At 34.7% G+C, this 20676-nt stretch overlaps 1 protein-coding gene across 1 annotated transcript; it reads right to left on the reverse strand.

Moving 5' to 3' along the window:
- Positions 1 to 995: 995 nt before the first annotated feature.
- On the reverse strand, positions 996 to 20445 carry LOC128995477 (uncharacterized). The gene is made up of 15 exons (XM_054420495.1): positions 19741 to 20445; positions 17082 to 17585; positions 16401 to 16528; positions 14641 to 14825; positions 12976 to 13093; positions 11818 to 11972; positions 11328 to 11499; positions 10934 to 11019; positions 10315 to 10405; positions 9963 to 10140; positions 8490 to 8667; positions 6916 to 7035; positions 3789 to 3982; positions 2590 to 2652; positions 996 to 1340 (listed from the first exon to the last, which is right to left on the reverse strand). The coding sequence occupies exons 1-15, from the start codon at positions 20410 to 20412 to the stop codon at positions 1227 to 1229; spliced, it is 2958 nt and encodes a 985-aa protein (XP_054276470.1). The 5' UTR covers positions 20413 to 20445; the 3' UTR covers positions 996 to 1226.
- Between the last annotated feature and the right edge of the window lie 231 nt (positions 20446 to 20676).

The raw sequence follows: 20676 nt of genomic DNA on the forward strand, positions 1-20676 counted from the left end.
TCAAGCCTAATTACGGCTCATCTTCAGCAGCATTTTTCTATGTACAATTTTCACATCGAAAGATGATTGTCGACTATATACAGACCACATATACACACAAACACAGAACGTTTTAGCATGCTATTTTTATTATTTACATGTGTTTTTTTGTAGCGTACGCTCGTTTAAACAATACCCGACCGGACGACATTAGTAGGCCTACAAATGTCGTCCGGTCGGGTATTGTTTAAACGAGCGTACGCTACAAAAAAACACATGTAAATAATAAAAATAGCATGCTAAAACGTTCTGTTTGTGTGTATATGTGGTCTGTATATAGTCGACAATCATCTCTCGATGTGAAAATTGTACATAGAAAAATGCTGCTGAAGATGAGCCGTAATTAGGCTTGAAACATGTACAGCATATCAAGTATTAATAATTGACACCTACTGGCATACGTGATACGTAAGTAGATTATTATCTATAATAGCACCTTTTACCATAGACAAGAAAACGTTGCCATACTAATTTTGTTTGTTTATGAGCAATAAATAAAAACATTAAAGCTACAGCTGAAGATTTCAAATAAATTTAATACAAAATTATTTAAAAGTGTAAAACTACTTGGCAATGAAATAGACAATAATGAATGTTTCTATTTTTTATTTAAAGTTCAGATGACAGGGATACACAATAACAGAGTAGTAACTAAGTTACTCCTGACAATGAAAACAGGTTTGCATTTTAAAATAGTTAAGAAAAAACTGTTTATTTTACTTACTTAATTCTAAAATGACATTAAATCACATCTTTTATACTACACATTGAATATCTCTTATTTTATCACTAAATAAAGTCCATATAAAGAAATAAAAACATTACATCAGTATTTACTTAATATTCAATATCACAAAGGAAGCTAGACATTTTAGTCTTTGATGTTTATAATAATTATCAGTTACGAATCTTCTAAGAAATGATTACAATAACTTAGATAGATCATATTGCACCAACATAGAAATATCATACAGGTATTATAAATACTGTCATTTAACCTAACTTTTATTTACAGACTAGTTTTTATGTTGCAGACTAATGTAAGGCAGTGACAAAACAAAATAAAGGATGATTATCAAAACATCATTTTCCAATAAGTCAGTTACTAATTTTTGAGACAGTTGAAGCTTAATATAAAAAATATCAATTGATTTAAACTTGTGAATCAGTCAAACACAAAGTAAAAGTTAAAGCTCTTCAAGAACAAACTCAATAATGTCCCCAAATGAGTTCCTCAAAACTTCCGACACAACTGCAAGGCACTTCAGTGTAGATCCAATAACTCCGATCATATTGTAGCTCTGTGACAGAAATAGCGCTTTGTTAACTCAAACAATATTGTTAGAAAACATATTAGAATGTTTTTTATTATTTTTTTTGGGGCTGGTACCAGGATTTGAACACACAGCATTGCTGCCTTGGGCCTGAAGTGTATGGAAACTACCGACTCACCCAAAAGTGAGTGATAATAAACTAAAACTTTTAAAAGGCAGATGTAGTTAATTACTTTGGACATAGACTTAAGTCTTTTTATAATACAGTGTATGACTAATCTTGGTTGAGGTTTTTTAACACTTAAAATAAAATGTTTACTAACAAGATGGTAAATATAAATAAAAGACGCTAAGAGGTGATCAATTAATGATTGGACACTCTAGGCCTTATTATCATCATACCCAACCCAACAGGCAAATCCCAGACAGTTAAAACATCTTATATATGGAAGTCTTACGTCTAGTTGAGTAAAACTAACCCCAGGGCGTGATTCAAACAAAAAACATAAATCATTAAACTTTAACTGCCTGTCATGACTAGGACGGGTGGCGTCGTCCTGTAATCCAGCTACTAGGAGGTCACGAATTGTAGATTTAAAGGATGCACTGTGGATGCGATGCTCCCTGGTGTGGATTAACGTCCGCACTAGTGAGTACTACGACTATCCGCAGTACTATCCTGATAATAAGACCAATTCGTAAATTACAAAGAAAAAATGTGGTTCGGATTCCACTATAAACTGTAGGTCCCTTAGTTGCCTTTAGCGGTATGGGCTATTAATTAACAGCTGTGTCTAAGGAACATGTCAGCCTTAGTCACTAACAAGACTACAAGATCCCTACACTCACCCTTCACTCATATTTGGGTTAAAATACGCATGTGCGTATTGATATTGAGTCCAATATTAATAAACGTTATAGGACGTTCACTATGTAGTGGCGTCCCCATCTTAAATAATTGATAATTTATGATTGATGACCTTCTGGTCAGTGTTTATCCAAAGACAGTGAGAAAGTCAAGGGTTATCCTTGGCACTGAAGCAATAAAACATTACATAAGGTCAGTATTCAACAGTGTTTGATTATCTGCAGAAGGTTCCACTATTGAGCTACTTTGTTCAAAAGTCAGTCAGTTAACTTACTAACTTAAAAACAGTTAAAAATGAACATACGCTATATTTTACATTCATTTCCAACAACTGCAGTTACAAGAGAAGGTTAATTACTGTACACTAAGCTTCTCAATTGACAATATTAAAAAAAGAAAACTACAAACCTTTTCAGAAGATATTTGACCGCTTGTTTCTGCCAATAATACTCTAGCCGTTTCACTTTTGACCTTGAAAGTGACCAACAACATGACTTATTAGTATAATAAATACAAAGTGAGAAGACTGATTATTGCTATATAGAAAATACCAGTGAATTAAATTTCACATTGAACTATAGTTTCTTATCAGTATGAATTATTTTGGATTACAGTAAATCCCTAACAACTAAGGTTGTTAAAATTGTTGGACAGCTATTTCCCCAAATATTCCTAAAGTACAGAAATAAAAAATCTTGACTATTATTATTTACCAATTTAAAAATATATCTCTCTGGTAATTTGTAAAATATTATGAACACTCCAATAGATCGGGCATTCATTTGAACAATTAGAATAATTTGTCTTCTTAACTAAAGTGGATTTTAAGTTCTTGGCATTATTATGGCAACTTTAAAAAATTCTTTTAAAAAACTATGTAAAATCATATAAAATAACAAAAATATTCTAAAGATATTTAACGTAACACAGACAAAAGGTGTCAGAGCATTTGAAATAAACCAACCATAAGCTCCTTCCTCAGCATGAAAGTGATTTTAAAGTTATATTTGATTTTAAGTACTGACTGATGTTTTACAGTTAAACTACACCAAATATGACATTATTTACTCACAACGTTTTTTCTATAGCTGTAAATTTTTACCCATTATTAGTTTTTATAGATCAGTGCCACAAACAGTAAAAATTGATTTTTTTTGTAACTGCAATACTTAAGACTTTTAAAACAAACCCTTTTTTGCAAAGGAAAAAAATCCTGTCCCGAAAATAGGGAAGGAAATAAAAATCCTGTCCCGTCCCGACCTAACAATTCAATCCCGTCTATCCCTATCGAAAATCTATATAAAATCCAGTGTATGTCTGTTTGTTCTAGTTGTGAATGAAAATTTGGTTCAAAAATGGAAAATGGAAAAAGTTCATGATTCAAGACATTTAATTGACAGTTGTTTTAAAATTTTGATTAGGTCTAAAATTAGGAATATTCCCAATAAATTAGTATTTACATTACACTCTGTTGGTGGCACAATTCAATAATTACTAACTAACTTTCATTAACTAACTATACTTTCACTCCTATCATAAAACTGACAACAGCTTGAGCATGGAAATGGAAAGTCTACTTCTATCATTTGTCAAAGCTATTGCTTTACCTTGACCCTGATAAGGTGTGGAATGTCCACTGCAACAACACAGACTTCCAACACAACTTTCTGCGTGCTGGATGCAGAAGTCTGTCTGCAGGTTAGACAGTAGAACTGACCAGTCTTCTGTACTCGCATCACCTTGTGTCCGCAGCTTCCTTCCCAGCGCAGGTAAGCATCCGAGCTCACCTTTGTCACAATACCTGGACAAATTCAGTATTTAGCTGGTTGGTGAGCTATAGATTAGTTTGTCTAAGACATAGTCATTATTGGAACAATGGCTGTACCTGGGTTTGAAATCTATGTAACGATCTGTAAAATATAAAATAAATAAAGGTAATAATTTAAATTATAAACCATGTTAGATTTACTGTAGGTTACTGGAATAGTCAGAATTTATAGGCCTACTGTTCAGCAACCGTTATAAAATATAGAATAAAAATGTCAGTTTAATGAGATGACTATGTTTTCTTGAAAATGATGACTAAAGCTATCACAAAAAATGAAAAACAGAATTGTTTAACAGCAATCTTGTCCTAGGTATTAAGATTCCTAAGAGTTGTTTTCAACAGTGAACTAAATTTATAATTTATTGGAACTTTAAAACAGTTATTAAAATAAAATACAAACATGTCCCAGAAATGAGAAAAATAAGGCCTGTAATACCAAATGTTATAGAAAGTAGACAGAAGAAACATAGGGAAGATGTCAAAACAACATTTGCAAATAAAACTAAATTATTAGTATTTATTAAAAGAAAAGAACATATTTATAACATACTTTTGAAACCCATTGAAGACTGTAAGGTAAAACCTGTAAACCTCAAGAGATTAAAGTAAAATACAGCAATTACTAAGGGATGCTAATTAAAGAAGAGTGATTGCAAATACAATCTAGATACAACACATTTTCACAAGTGTGAAATACTCCTGAAAGGAATAATATCAAAGGTTGTTATACAGGGTGGCTGAAAAGTAACTTGCACCCCCCCCCCCCCTTGACTTTTCAACCATTTGAGATATTTTAAATCTGTTTGTGGCAACCTTCTTAGCTATAAGGGCTACAATAATTATGGTCAATTTTGAAAATTTTGCCCTTAGGGGTAGTAGGGGTAGGGGGTAGCTTAAAATTTTCAAATGACAAAAAAAAGCTACCCCCTACCCCCGCACCCCTAAGGGCAAAATTTTCAAAACTGACCATAATTATTATACCCCTTCATATCCAAACAAGTTGCCGCGAACCGATTTCAAATATCTCATATAGTTAAAAAGTTAAAGGGGGTGCAAGTTAATTTTCAGCCACCCTCATGGTTATTTGGATTTGAAAAGTTTTAGGGTGCCATTTTGTTGTTAGTGGGCCGATTTTGGTTATCTTTATGTCAATTTGTATGTTTCGTCAAGACCTGTAAAATGATACCAAACTCGACTATACTTGTCATTTGAAAATTTTGAGCTACCCCCTACCCCCACTACCCCTAAGGGCAAAATTTTCAAAACTGCCACATTATTATTACTTGCCACAAACAGATTTCAAATATCTCAAATAAATGGTTGAAAAGTTAAGAGGGGTTGCAAGTTACTTTTCATTCAGCCACCCTGTATAAATGACAATGAAGTAATGAATTAGGCAAAGGACGCCAAAGGTGAACATTGGAGTTTGTACGAACTAATAACCAGTAGTCTGATATCTCTACACCAAACTATGATAACAGGGAGGATTTGTTGTTAAACATTGAAGACATTCACCAAACCAACATATTTACATTACCTCTTTTGAAATTTTACTTTCCCTTCTTGAGAGAAAAATTGTTTTTGAATGGTTTAACTTCTGGAAAGTAAACAACATTAATTTTTATGCAGTCCGATTCAATCCTAAATAATTGTTGTGAAATACTTTCATAATGTTTTACACAGATTAAATTACATTGAAGATAAATTTGGCTAGTCTCCCAACTAGAAAATCTCAGCTTAATAACTATATTGATAAGGGCTGTAATGTTAAATTATAAAACGTTTTTGAGCAACACTTGGTTCTCTAGTATCAGTATTATAATATAATAAATTTTAAATTAAAATTTTTCCTAACATAAAATGATGCAATATTGTTCGTTCGTTACTCAAAATCCCTAGACTGGTGCTACCCTACACAACGTTATCTGCCGCAAGCCCTCCCACTCCGACCGCTCGAGACGCTCCTGACTGGCATTACTGACGGCTTCACGGGTAGACGTCCCTACCTATACCTACCTACATCATATTATTTGGACTTTCAATCTTATTGTTTTTACAGTTTAACTTCATTTATGTCAATCTTAGGTTTTCCATTAATACACACCAGTTACTTTAACTTCACCAGAGCTAGTCATTAGCCTTTTTGTTGCCTCCGCACCATTGATATAAACCGCTGCTGTCTACACCGCTTCCATCCCCTGGACTACCCAATACCTTGGACGAGACGTACAATCATTCACCTTCAAGACTTCCGACAAGGTAACGGTACCACCAGAATTAATTTGTTATGTTCAAACCACCTTACGGGTTTCCGCTAAAGACCGTGCATTGTTTTATGGCATTATTTGTACAGATAAGTTTCTACACCACAGATGAATTTCTTTGGAGGGGAGAAGCTCTACCGTATAGGCTACCAGAAATTAATAATTAAAAAAAACTTACTTGACACTATTGTAATTCTTGAATAATTGTATAAAGATATTTTTGTCTTTTGACAGTAAACCCTTATTAATCTGGACAAATCCAAGATATGTTTCAATTAAACAATGGTTTAGTTGTTGGAAAGAGATAGAAATCAGCTAGCTTTCCTAAGAAAATCTTGAGTCTAGAGACTAATAAATACTAACAAGGCTACTTAACAAATACGGATGTTTTGTACTACTATGAATTGTTCTGAGAGTAGGTTGACAAGATATTAGTAGTATAACATTTAAAAATATTTTTACACTCATTTCTCAATAAATCCAATCTCCTGTGAAAAAAATATCCACTGTTTTATTGAGGTAATAGTTTTTGTAAGTACCTGCAAGCTGTCATAGCTGCTGCACTCTGTTTTCAGGTAAGTCAAACAAAAACATATCACTAAAAAAAATCTCCCCTGTCAAGTTTAAAACTATACAACTTACTGTCAAGAAGCACCAGATTTCCCTCAGCAGAGTCAACTGCAAGAGGAGGAATGTTAGGAGAGTCTTCATCTTTCAGCTCCACTATTGACACTTCAGTGAACTTGTCTATTGTCAATTCTCCTGGAAACAACAAATAATTGTTGATTATGTTAATATGTGGACTATGGAGTAAATTTGGGCAGATAGTGTTATTCAAGCTAAATATAATTTTTATTTTAAGTTAATTAAGTTAGCCTATGATGTTTTATTTTTAAGACAAAGGATAGGGGCCTATTTTTAATTAAGGTTGATGTATCCTAGGGCAAAAAGCCTGGATTTTGAGGATATTTTAGGACAGAAGGCACACCCCTCAAACTTAATCCATCTTTGGTCGAAAACCGCAGCTTTTGTGCTTTTGATATACTGTAGTACTAAAAGAAATCCTAATTTAACTAATAGAAAGCAGTATGTATCTGTTGGAGGCAGTCAGTCTAACTTAAGATTGGTTGAAGTAGGTGTTCCACAGGGCTCGGTTTTGGGACCCTTCTTGTTTTTAATCTCGATAAATGACCTGCCGAGGAATGTTGATGTAGACACTGTTGTATATGCTGATGACACAACTTTGATTGCAACAAATAGAGATATCCATGAGCTTGATTTAATTACTAATGAATCAATAACATCAGCACTAAATTGGTTTTCTTCAAATAAATTGATGTGTAATCAAGAAAAAACACAGAAAATTCTTTTGAGTCTATCCACACTTGACAATGAATTAAAATCTGTAAAATTATTAGGATTCCAAATTGATTCAAAATTAAATTGGCAAGAGGACATAGAAACCACTTGTAAAAAAATTTCTAGAGTAAATTATCTAATTTGGAAACTCAATTTTGTTAGTAATGAATACCTTCGGATTACTTATTTTTTTTTTTTTCAATCTCATATTTCTTACGGGATTATACTATGGGGACACTCCCCCACACCCATGAAATTCTTTTTTTACAAAAATAAGTCATACGAACAATCTGTGGGGCTGGCCCTGTGGATAGCTGTCGACTTCTTTTTATAGATTTTAAAATTATGACCGTTGTAAATTTGTATATTTTTTACATACGCTACTCCTCTACACTAAAGCCAATCTTCATCAATTCACTTGTAGAGATAGTATACACTCTTACAATACAAGAGGCGAATCCAATCTAGATATCCCTGCTCATAGATTGGCCAAAACAGATAACTGCCATAAAATAAATTGCATACGGTTTTTTAATAAATTAGGTCTGGCAGCAAAACAGGTTTCTTTTAATAGGTTTAAGACCAAAATGTTAGAGTGGCTCATCCAAAATCCATATTACTGTATAACAGAGTACTTAGTTTCTGATGTTAATATTAATTTTTAATTTAGAACCCACTGTGTTTTATAGCTTTAGTTTTTATTTCTATTGTTGACTATGTCTATTCCTTGTAAAAGGTCAATGACAATAAAGATCTTGATTCTTGATTCTAGTAACAAGACAATATTTCAAACATCTTACTCTGTTCTATAGGTCAAAACATCATATGCTAAGTTTGATATTGCTGCGAATAATTACCTTGGTGAGCCCAAATGTAACTCATGTCTAGACAAGCACGAGCAGGAAAGTTTGGCACAGCTGCAGTTGAGGTTATGTTCAACTTGATGTACAGATCGAGTCTCGGCTCCCAAGCAAACAGTTCGTCTCTACGCACAGCCATCACCCTGACTTGTAGTTTCGCTCTCCCTTCCACCTCCTGCATAGCAAGGGAAAATGGCCAGAATGTAGTAATAAAAAATATGATAACTGTTAACATTTACATAGGCACAGTGTACCACGGATAAATTTTTAACTGCATTTGATAGCAGTTTTTGTGGTTTATGTCAGTCCAGTCTGCTGATGACTAATATTTATATACATGTATTTTGGGGTGAACTTATTTATTTAAGTACACCATTTCGTTGATTTATTAGAACAATAAATCCAGAACTTACCATCAAACCTCAAAGAAAAATAAATTATGAATTTTATGACACCTGAGTCTAAAAGGTTGAGGTAAACCAAATAGTAAACACATTCTCTTATTTTAAATACATTTTCGTCATACTGTAGCAAAAACATCCGTTTTTAGCGAATTTCCCATAGGGAATAAGCTATTACGGTACTGTAGTACTCATAGTAAGACCTGGACCCGGGACCGATTTACTCTAGAGGCCGAAAACATCATCCGTTCAAATTAATATATAGCTTCAGCTGGGGTATGTAATGCATGGGTTGCGGGTCTTAAGTAGCATTTTTACTCTCTAGGGAGTAAAAATCAGCTGTTTAAACAGTAGTAAATTTCCAAATTTTAATTGTGGCAAACTGATCGATCAAATTTTTTTATCTATTGATTTATTAGGTAAGGTGTTAGCCTATTGTTATCGATCGCTCGACATATCGATGGTATAATGTAATAGACAAAATGAATGAATCACTTACTAATCAGCTGCTCTTTTGCATTAGCAGAATTAAAAACAAGCTGGAAGTCGTTTTGAGGGGTTATCTTTACATAAAAATTATTTTGTTTTCTAGCTTAGCTTGTTAATTAATTATGGAATATGGCGAAAAATATAGTTCACCAATATAGTTCACGGGCAAAAAGTGTCTTTTCAATCCTCACTCATTTTCCGACCTCGGCTTCACCTCGATTGTAAAACTTGACCTCGGGCGAAAAAGAGTCACTTTAGGCCCTTGTGACGGAAATATACTATTGTCATTCTCATGGATCTTTATATGTCCCTACCTAATACTGTAAATGCAGAACATTTTTACATTTCTTATGTTTCACTTTTGGTTTTGATCCTAGTGTACTAGCTTTTCTAAGTACTATTTAGACTTGTAAACAATCTAAGTAATTAAAACTACTATACCCAATCGTTTTTTGTCCAAGATTTAAGCCAAAGAGTTCTTAATAAAAAAAAAAAAAAAAAAAAAACATTAAGTGAAACTTAATTTGGACAATAGACTAACAAGCAATATGCTTCAATAATAACAAGACAATGGTTTTACCTCCTCTATGGGCAAAGTGAGGAGTTTCTGTTGATGTATGGTGATCCTAGGTTGTTTATCAGCTGTTGTCTCAATCAGCTGAGCTGTCCAGTCATCAGCTGGAGTAGCTACATACATTATCTGCTGACTGCTGGAGTCTGGGTGTAGGTAGCTCAGGAATGATCTCAAACCTCTACTCCTGAAAATCATACAATTCATTAACATTGAATCAAAATCATATATAATTAGACAATCTCCTATGAGTAATACAAAATACCTCAGCATAGTTAACTTAAGTACACGAAAACAAAAAATCGGAAATATTTCTTTACTGAAAAGTATTGCTAATTGCTAATCTATTTTTATCACTCACCTATCAATAAAGACACGTCTGCTCACTGTAAGCTTCCTCATTACAAAAGTTTTTCGTTCTGATTCTTTCCATAATCCTAATTTCAAGATATCTACAAAAAATACAGAGAAATTAGTTTTTTTATACTACACAAGCATTTAAAAGTAGATAGTACAATTGTTGTTTGTATACGTGAAAGTCAGGAAGTCACGAGTAGTTCTTGGATTCCATACACTGTGAAAAAAGAACTAGAATGAAAAAAAATGGTAGGAATGGATTTAGTAACATGACTTGAATTAATTTAACAATAGTGTGATAAGTAGTTTGGTAGTATTTGATCACTAGTGTTGTTTTTTCAACATCTTTGAATCCCAGTAAGGAAAATGCATAAAGCAATTCGAAACAAACAAAAATAAAAAGACAAAATGAATTCAGTCCTAAAATACCACCTTAAACTTACCATGGAACAACACAAGTTTGGTTTTCATAACATTATTATTAAGTTCTTTATAGTATCTGTAGTGTAACCTAGGATCTCTCAGCATAAAAAAAACAAGCCTAGGGCTAAGGCTGTTTCCAAACAGCTTTGTGTGCATCAACTATAAAGATTCCCATGGACACCACAAGTTGAGTTTCTTACCTTCTTCAGAACGAAGATTCAGCTGACACATTAACCCACCGCTGTCAACACACAGAATTCTTGTCTGCACTTTGTTTTGATGACACCTACAAACATGCAGCCATGTTAATTATGACAACTCTTAAAAATACATGCTTTGACTACTAGTTATTCAATAGATTTTTCAGTGATTTGTTCATTCCTATTTGAAAATAGGTTTTCGGTACATGGTGGACACACAAAGTAAGAATAAGCTAAAACGTATCTGCATAAAGAGTGTCTGATTTAAAGTTCACTCAAAAAGGTTCTAGATGGTTATCTCTAAAATCAACTTAATTCAACAAAATTTAAACTAATATAAGTTCCAAGTACATACAACAAGTACATACAAGTTACAAGTATTCTCAACTCTTACCTCGCCTGATACCTGTGCAGCAGGGTAAGTTTGACCTTGACCCTATGAGGGTACCAGCCCCCTGCCAGTGCAGCTGTGAGAGCCCCATCTGCTGCATTGTGGGGCTGTACTGACAACAGCGGGGCTGTGAACAGCTGAGATACCAGCTGATTACGGCAACCACACAGCTCATCTGTACAACATGTACAATTGTACAATCTCAATAATAAGAGAAAACAAAATAATTTTGATTGAAAAATAAACTATTTGGGTCATCTAGGATAAAAGTGACTACACAGACTTTTCTGGAAGATCAAGGATACCCAGGAACTTTTGACCACCTAGGGTTTTATCTCATTTGAGGGTCTATGAACCTTAAAATTAAAACTTATAGAAACACAATAAGAGCTAGTGTAAAGGATTTGTAGTGAAAAGGAAGGAAAGACTGTGAGAAAAACACACTTTAAAATTAGGTAATACCTAGTAACCTTTTTCTTGTAAAGTTTCATACCCTGAGTTTGACAGGCGAACTGCGCCACAGAAGTATGACTGGGCTGTCTACCCTCGACCACAGGAAGACTAATCTTGTGATTTGTAGTCTCTAGACGGATCTTAGTCACCTGATACATGACTACGACACCTCTGCTCTCGTACCACAAACTGCGCCTGCCAAAACAATCAAACATAACTCACAAATCCTCACACTGATTGAAACTGAAACCAAAATGTCTTTCAAGTTTCAAGTTTCAAAACTAGTGCAAGGCAGAAATTAGATTGATAAGTTGGGTGTCAAATGTCAAAAATATTAAACCTTGAGTTTATACTAAGGAAATGATTGAAGCACTGGAATGAAAAAAAAAATGGAGCCAGCTTGGGGCTCAGTCTGTAATATCTGTAGTCTGTATCTGTCCTACCTAATCTTTGTTGTAAACAACGAACCTTGTATATCTTATAGCTTCACAATCTTAGGTTTATCATTAAGTAAAGCCTGAGATAAAAAAAAGTTATAAAGGAATTTAAGAAATGTTGATAATGAAATGAAAAATCCTCCGTGATAAGTCTTAATAACTTAGCCACTCCAAAAAAGCCAAACTATCCATCAATAAAAAATAAATAAAATAACAAAGTAAATTACATAAACATAAATGCATTAGGCCCTAAAGATTTATATAGTAGAAGAGGAATGCTGTTTTCTCTGGAAAAGAATTGTCACACCTCTTTAAACCTATAAGTTTATATTCCTCCAATAGCTTAAATACAGTAGGTAACTGTCACATATACACTTGTTTAATTTAGCAATAAAACGCCAATGGTGTAGAAACACCAAAAAAATAAAAACATCACTCCAAAGTTGGGACCAAGAGAGTCTGCAGTTGAGGGATGAGCCTATTTACGACGTGACTTCGAAGGAGCCAATGAGGACAGTGCGGTGTTGCCAAATCTAATAATACCAGCTGATTTGAAAATATTGTTTAGTATTTTAATTAGTGTCGTCAACGGGAGCCTTGTCTTGTGATTGGCTGCCGCCAACTGTAGACTCTCGTGGTCCCGACTGTAGTGTGTTTATTTAACCATGATTAGTGAATTAGGGTTAGTGATGTGATTTCAATACTATGAGCAAAGTAGACTACAATAAAGCACAACAAACATAAATAATAAATATGCATACCAAGGTGGGAAAACAGTAATGTTACAGCCTTCTCTGATGTTCTTGGTGTATGAAGGATCAACATATACATGTACTTCAGGATCAACAATCTCCTCTCCCGACCCATAATCTTGGGAAGCTGTAAAAAAAATATAAATTGGTACAGAAACTATGTTTTAGTAGCTGGAAAAAATTAAGTCTGCATGTACAAAAATCTGGAGTACAAAGCCTTGAACTCCTACACTGGGACAGAAGGTATTGAGAGTTCAAATCCTGTCTCAGTAGTCTGTACAGTATGCGACTTATGAGAAGTTCATCTATCTATGGAAAACTCCCTTACAGCTCAATGCCCCACACTTGGGGAGAGACCCTTTTAAACAAACCATAGACAACTCAGGTTCACCTCTGACCAGGAAGTTCACTACTTTTAGCTTATTATTGTACGTTTAGTGTGATCACCGAAAACTTGTATAAAAATATGAACTTGTTTGAATTGTAGTGTAGCTTGCAACAGAAATAGATTGCTGCAATGCATTCACATTGTGAGTCTGTATTTTTGACAGTTTAACCTTTTTTTTGACTACTAATAGAACAATATGTTCTATCCCCAAAATAAAATGGATATAGTTGAAGTGAGCCATCGACAGGTTAACCTGATATAAATTAAGTTTACCGATTTCTGTGGAATATTCAGACTTTTTTTAGTCAAGCCGATAGGATGACTTATTATACAACCTAAAGAATATTTTATGTTATGTCAACTATCTTAGCATTGTAAGGTAGAAAATAGACTTTAAGTTGCCAGTGCAATCTGTGACTGGTTTACAAATAGGCCTATATTCTTTTTGAAAAAAAAAAATATGTATGGCGACAGCTGGTCCATATTGATGGGATGTCTACAACAGTATTTTTAAGACAATGGTTTACCCATACAATTACAATGGGAGTTAAGCCATCTCTCAAAACCCAACATTCAACGGTTTACACTGACTGTGGAACCAACCCTACCTTCTAGTTTGTATAACAACCAAGAATTTTGTGTGAAATGAAATAAGCAATAAGTAGGATAAAAAAATGTAGAAATAATTTAATTAATAATACCGATTCTAAGTGTTAATACTATACACCACTACGTTTCACACACAAGATATTATAGTGAAGTAAGAACATATTTAAGGATTGATGGAAATTACAAAAGATGTCTTTCATTTCTTTGTGTGTGCAAATAGAAAAACTTTACTTTATTTAAAAAAGTTTTCAAATGGAAATATTGATTCAATGAATATCAGGTCTTATTTCACCACAACGTTTTTTATGTCATCATGACTAAAATCTGTGTTCACAGTTAAATATGAACATCACTCGCAAATACAAATACATCATCATTGTAAGTTAACCACCAAGTGGCAAAATCCTCATTAAGTTATCTTTTTCTCCCACCTTAGCGACCAAATCAATGACCTTTCCCATGATTGAGACATCATTGTCTCCCACAAAAGCGGCAAAATTGTGATTATCTTGTGCGATTACAGAGACATCATCTTCGTAACTTGTAAACACAGTGAAATTGCTTAAGTGGCCAGAAGATCAAAAATATAATGTTCCGAAAATTTCCCAAAAATTTGGGATTCTTCCATCCTAAAAAAAATTTGTATCTAAAAGAAAGGACAACCGCTGAATACATACATGTTCTGCTGGCGTCCGTGTATCTACAGTTGAGCATCAGCAAGGAGCAAGCCTGCGTGGTTGAGACCACAGATAGTGAACACGTCTTAGTGTTGGTCCTCGGTGCTGAGATCTCGTGATGGAACATGTTGACCTCGGCACGCTGTCCTCGGACAAGCCTCCTCAGCCTCTCAACCAGACTGCCTCTGTAACAGAAGGGGTTGATGCTGTTAACGCAACATTTAAAGAATCGTAATTCTAGTAATTGAGTAATAAATACTACTACCAGTTATAATCATATTGGGGACAGATGGAAACTGCTAAGAAACACAATGCAAAAATGTGCTGAAGAGGTTTGTGAAGAAAAAGCGAGGAAACAGAAATCTTGGCTTATTGAAAATTTTAGATTAATGGTAATTAATAGGAAACAAGGAATAATAATTAATCTATATAATTAATACGCTACATGAAAATTTGTCGGTTGAACTCCTCCGCCATTTCTTAACCGATTTTATCCATTGACGTCTCATTGGAAAGAGCGTGTCGCGTAGATTTGCAAACTGGCCTTACATTTTTGAAAAAATCCCTTGGGATCTGCCCCAGTGGCTTTGAAAGTTTCTATGTTATCCTTATGAAGAACATAATTGATTACATTTTGATCAGCTGTATAATTTAATTGCTGTTATTTATTTTTCAATTCAATGAAACGCATTGAGTACATTTTTTATTTACCATTTGAGTTTGTGTAAACATAACCCAAGACTGATCGTGTTAGTATGGTTGTATCTTAAATATTTGTGTATTTATCGTTGTTTTGTGTCGCTACGACGGATCGTGTTAGCATGATTGTAATTTAAATTTGTGCATTCATCATTGTTTTGTGTAGCTATAATTTGTTTATTTGTTGTTTTTGTAATGCTTCTGACACGACGACAACGAAACATAGACAGGAGGCGTAATCGTGATAACGACCGCAGCTACAGAACAGTGTGCTGCGGACAAACTCAACTATTAGGTTACAAATGCGCCCTTTAACACTACCCCAAAACGACTTTTCGTACTCAAATAGTCCTCTTTCATAACCTGTGTTGCCTGTACAGCGAGGCATTTTAAGAAGGAGAAAACCGGCCGGAAAGCTTTAGGTTTATCAATAACGAAGATAAACATGGTCTGAGTTACACACCGGTAATCTTTGAGTTGACTCTTTTAAACACATTGTAAATAGGACTGTTATTCCTTTTTGAAATAATTCCTGTAATACTTTGCAATTGCTCGAATTCGAGCAACATGTACACTAGTAGGAATAAAAGAAGATGCAATAACCATTGAGGTATCAACCTAGGCTTTCTCCCTGAGTTTTTTTAAGCGTAGTCTTATTGGTCTATTTTTATGGAAAGAGTAGAACAATTTCAATGTTTACATGTTTTTAAATATTTTGAAATTTTTTACAAATTCTTTTTCTAGTAGAATAATTAATTCAGATTCTATAAAAGCCATTAAAAATTTTGTTACGTTAGCCACAAGATGAAAAAATTAGATTTTTTGGTCTTCCTAAAGAAATTAGTTTTGAAAAATCTAAAATTGACCGCTTATAGAAAGAGGAGTGAGATATAACTCTCCGATAATTTGACTGCACAGTAATGCCATAAAATCTTTGACATTGACTACCAAACACACTATTGAGACATAAGTACTCCTTGCAGTAATTTTTTTCTAAAATGCTAAGGGCATTGAAGGTCAAATCGTACTAGAATTCAGTATTAAATAGAGATATTCCTTACTTTTTCACCCTGGTTCTTTTGTTTTTGCAGGCTGAATCAATTATTACTGCTGATGAAGCCGTGTTAACATCTATTTCTAAAGCTGGTGGAAAAGACGGTGGTTGTAAGTCAGTTTCATTCTGAGTTTCCTGCAAAAAAGTCTGATTAGGCTAACACATTTTACAGTAAATAATTTTTTCCTACAGTTACCTGACAAAGTGGGCTTTCTTGCACTGATTATAGGATGCAAAGTAGCTAATTCTGAATCCCTGCATCAACTTAAAAGCGTGATTGTATAAGGCACATAATACGTGTTACTTGATAACAACCTGGCAACACTTGAATATACTATGACTACGATCAGCTGTTTATTCGTCATTACATTTTACCTTTGACTTAACTTACTTAACCTAAAAAACACCTGTTTTGCGTGTTGAAGATAGCCATTCAATGCTTGTATTTAGCCTAACGTAAAACTTGTTGTTTAGTGTTTGAAAGACTAATTATTTATAGCCTAAGTAAAATGTTTGCATATAATGAACCCAGTGAAAGTGAGTAAACCTGTCGTTGCATTGGTATAAACCACTTTGAGGGCTTGTTACACACATCATAACCTGACATTTTCAAACTCCTCATTTGCATAGTTCAATCAAATCAATAATAAACAAAATAATCTAATATGAAGGATACAGTTTAACTTACCTCGGACGACTTAGTGTTTGGTGTGGTAGAATATTCTATCTTGAAAGCAGGAGACCTTCCAAATGTTCTTTGAGAAAAATCTTCCTGGATCTCGACGTCACAGCATGAGTCCTCGGAAGATGGGTATTCACAAGTGTTGTTTTGGTTATCTGGCTCAAAGTTGAGAAACATACTCTTCGGTTCTGGGTAAAGTTGTTTTGTAGACACATCACTTTCAAAGTTGTTTAAGTTTCTTTTTACTGAGTCTACTTTCTTGGCTTCAACTCTATTGATAATATCTGCCCTCTCAATCGGACTTTCTTCATCAAAATCTTCAATACAGACATCACTATCACAAAACAGTTGCACCTGGTTTTTCCAATTTGCCAGGTGTAGACTGGCAGTTCTCTCTTGTAATTTGTGATTTTGAACTTTGACTTTGGATGATTTGTCCTCCCTGTGTCTTGGAGTACCAAATTTGGCCTCTGGGACATGACTTTGATTTCCATCAAATACATTAGACACCTGAAATAACAAATGAAGGTTAAATTTGTTTGTAAAAAGACTAAAGAGTGTATCATTTCAGCTCCTTCACAAATTCTATAAACATAGTCTATACTATCCTAAAATGCCTAACCAATATATGAATTGAATTAACATGAGTACTGTACCTTGAAAACTGCACAGAGTCATAAACTGTAAACTATAGCTTGCTTGTAAATTTAATCACATGCACCATTGTTAACACATTGAGTGGGGTAAAAATATCTGTGGGTGCTTCCCCTGAAATTTTTTCATGTAAAATCTTAAATCTTTTGTTCCTATTAGTGAGGATCCAGGTCTAAAATAGCATTTTGAGCAGTTTTTTCCAATAAAAATGGTGTTCAAAATCGCTGGTGGTTGGTGACCAACACAATGACGTGTGTAGGCACCATGACGAAAAAACTAAATTTTTTTGTCTCAAAACACTGTTTTTTACACTAAAAAATTTAAATGCAGTAGACTCTCGCTCATCCGGACTAATGTGGCGTACGTCCGGTCCGGATTACGAAAAATCCGGACTATCGAGAGTCGAGCAAATACACAGTACTGTATATAGACGTTTTTTCAATTTTGTTCCAAGTCCACAGTAATGATAGCCGGGCATATGCACTTCCACCATCGGTCAAATTTTGTTCCAGGTCCACAATACCTAATTATAGCCCGGGCATATGCACTTCCACCGGTAATCATTTTTTCGGCCGAATTTTGTTCCAGGTCAACAGTAATTATAGCCCGGGGATATGCACTTCCACCGGTAATAATTTTTTCGGCCGAAATTTGTTCCAGGTCCACAGTAATTGTAGTCCGGGGATATGCACTTCCAACGGTAATAATTTTTTCGGCCGAATTTTGTTCCAGGTCCACAGTAATTATAGCCCGGGCATATGCACTTCCACCGGTAATAATTTTTTTGGCCGAAATTTGTTCCAGGTCCACAGTAATTGTAGTCCGGGCATATGCACTTCCACCGGTAATCATTTTTTCGGCCGAAATTTGTTCCAGGTCCACAGTAATTGTAGTCCGGGCATATGCACTTCCAACGGTAATAATTTTTTCGGCCGAATTTTGTTCCAGGTCCACAGTAATTATAGCCCGGGCATATGCACTTCCACCGGTAATAAATTTTTTGGCCGAAATTTGTTCCAGGTCCACAGTAATTGTAGTCCGGGCATATGCACTTCCACCGGTAATAATTTTTTCGGCCGAATTTTGTTCCAAATCCACAGTAATTGTAGTCCGGGCATATGCACTTCCACTAGTCTAATAATTTTTTCGGCCGAATTTTGTTCCAGGTCCATAGTAATTGTAGTCCGGGCATATGCACTTCCAACGGTAATAATTTTTTCGGCCGAATTTTGTTCCAGGTCCACAGTAATGATAGCCCAGGCATATGAACTTCCACCGGTAATAATTTTTACCGCCGTGTTATCCGAGTTTTTTCATTATTCGAGGTAGTCTACTGTACTGAGCCACTAAAAAAAAATCACGATTGCCGATCCGGACTACCGGGAGTCCGGACAAGGCCGATCCGGATGAGCGAGAGTCTACTGTAGCACTATAATTAAAATTATCTAATTATATACAGCCCCTTTCTCCCTCCAAACCATTGTTTATTTCAATCACAGTGAATCATGGAACTGCTGATAAAAATTTGGTATTCAGGAGTCCATCTTTATAAAAAGGCACATTTTAAAAACTAAAATAATTAACAATAAAATATAATGAGTCCTATGAAAAGCAAAAATACAAAAAAGAAATACGTCATTAAAAATGTCCAAAGTCAATTAATTGTGCAAGTGGGAACTAACCGGTCTTGCGGGGCCGGCACCCGGAACAGCGTGCAAAACACACAGTATAGGTTATGTATGTAACGCTAACAACGCTCACGCAATAACTCTGGTCCTTTCCATAAGGTTGCGCCACACTGACTGATTATTTCAGCGGGACCTGGCCGGGCACAGGTGACTGGCCTGCACTCAACGTGTTAAGAGTAGGCCTTTTACTAGTAGGCTATAATTTATGATAAAAAAACTTCCATAACCTGACAGACCAGCTAAATTGAGAACTTTTAACAAAATACATATAAATATGTTATTATACCATAACATTTATGTAAAAAAATATCAAGTCTACAAACCTTTTCACAATTGACATCTTTGATAGGATTTGGTTGAAGATTTCCTACTCCAGAAATCTGGCTTAAACATACTAGTTCATCATCATCTAATGTCCAATTGAGTTTTGATTTTTTCATCCGCTTGCATTTCGTCATTCTACCCTTAAGAGGTCTCCGATTCTCATCATCACAATAAGATTTGGAGGTCTTGTCATTTATTTTGTAAGTTCCAGGTTTAACCTCTTCAAAGTATAGTGATAGATTTTTCCTTATACGTCTTTTGCCACTTTTACGACCAGAATGGTCACTTGGGTTCGTTATACATTTTGTAGTTTCATTTTTAGGCACATTGATACTTTCTTTCAAAATAGGTGGTTCACAGGATACAATTGGCAACTTTGGTTTTCTAAATGTTTGGCCTTCCAAAATGGGGGATCCTGGGTCTTGGGCATTAACAAGTCCAGCATTTGTCAAGGGGTTTTCGGTCAGACTGGAAAGTAATGTCTTTACTTTATTAACAACCTTGTTATTTTCCTGATGTAATTCTTTTGGAAGCATTTGCTCTGGATTTGGCTCAACATTAGGAATCCTTGAGCAGTTTTCCAGTTTATCGTTAGTGTCACATTTGTTGTCTTGTAAACAGTTCTCAAACTTTTCTTTGGGGGAATTGCTTTCTGTTATATCAGAGAGCATTAAAGGAAACTTTCTTATATCTAAAGCTGAGTTGAAGGAGGGGGAACAAACCAGAGTTTCATCTTGATCTAAAGTTGATAAGTTGTTACATAATACATTGTCAGAACCAGGAGAACTCACAACTAAACCAAGCATTGGACCTTGATTTTTTAATTCCCCCTCATTAGCGGCTGATTTTCGCCGTTTAAGTTTTAATGAAGATTCTACCTTGGGAGAGAGATATCTTTTAAAATTTGTCAAAAAGAAGTTTTCAGTTGAACTTAC

The sequence above is a fragment of the Macrosteles quadrilineatus genome, unplaced genomic scaffold, assembly GCF_028750875.1.
Source record: "Macrosteles quadrilineatus isolate MER2022 unplaced genomic scaffold, UCM_ALF_1.0 Scaffold_5__1_contigs__length_97177068, whole genome shotgun sequence".
Taxonomy (NCBI): domain Eukaryota; kingdom Metazoa; phylum Arthropoda; class Insecta; order Hemiptera; family Cicadellidae; genus Macrosteles; species Macrosteles quadrilineatus.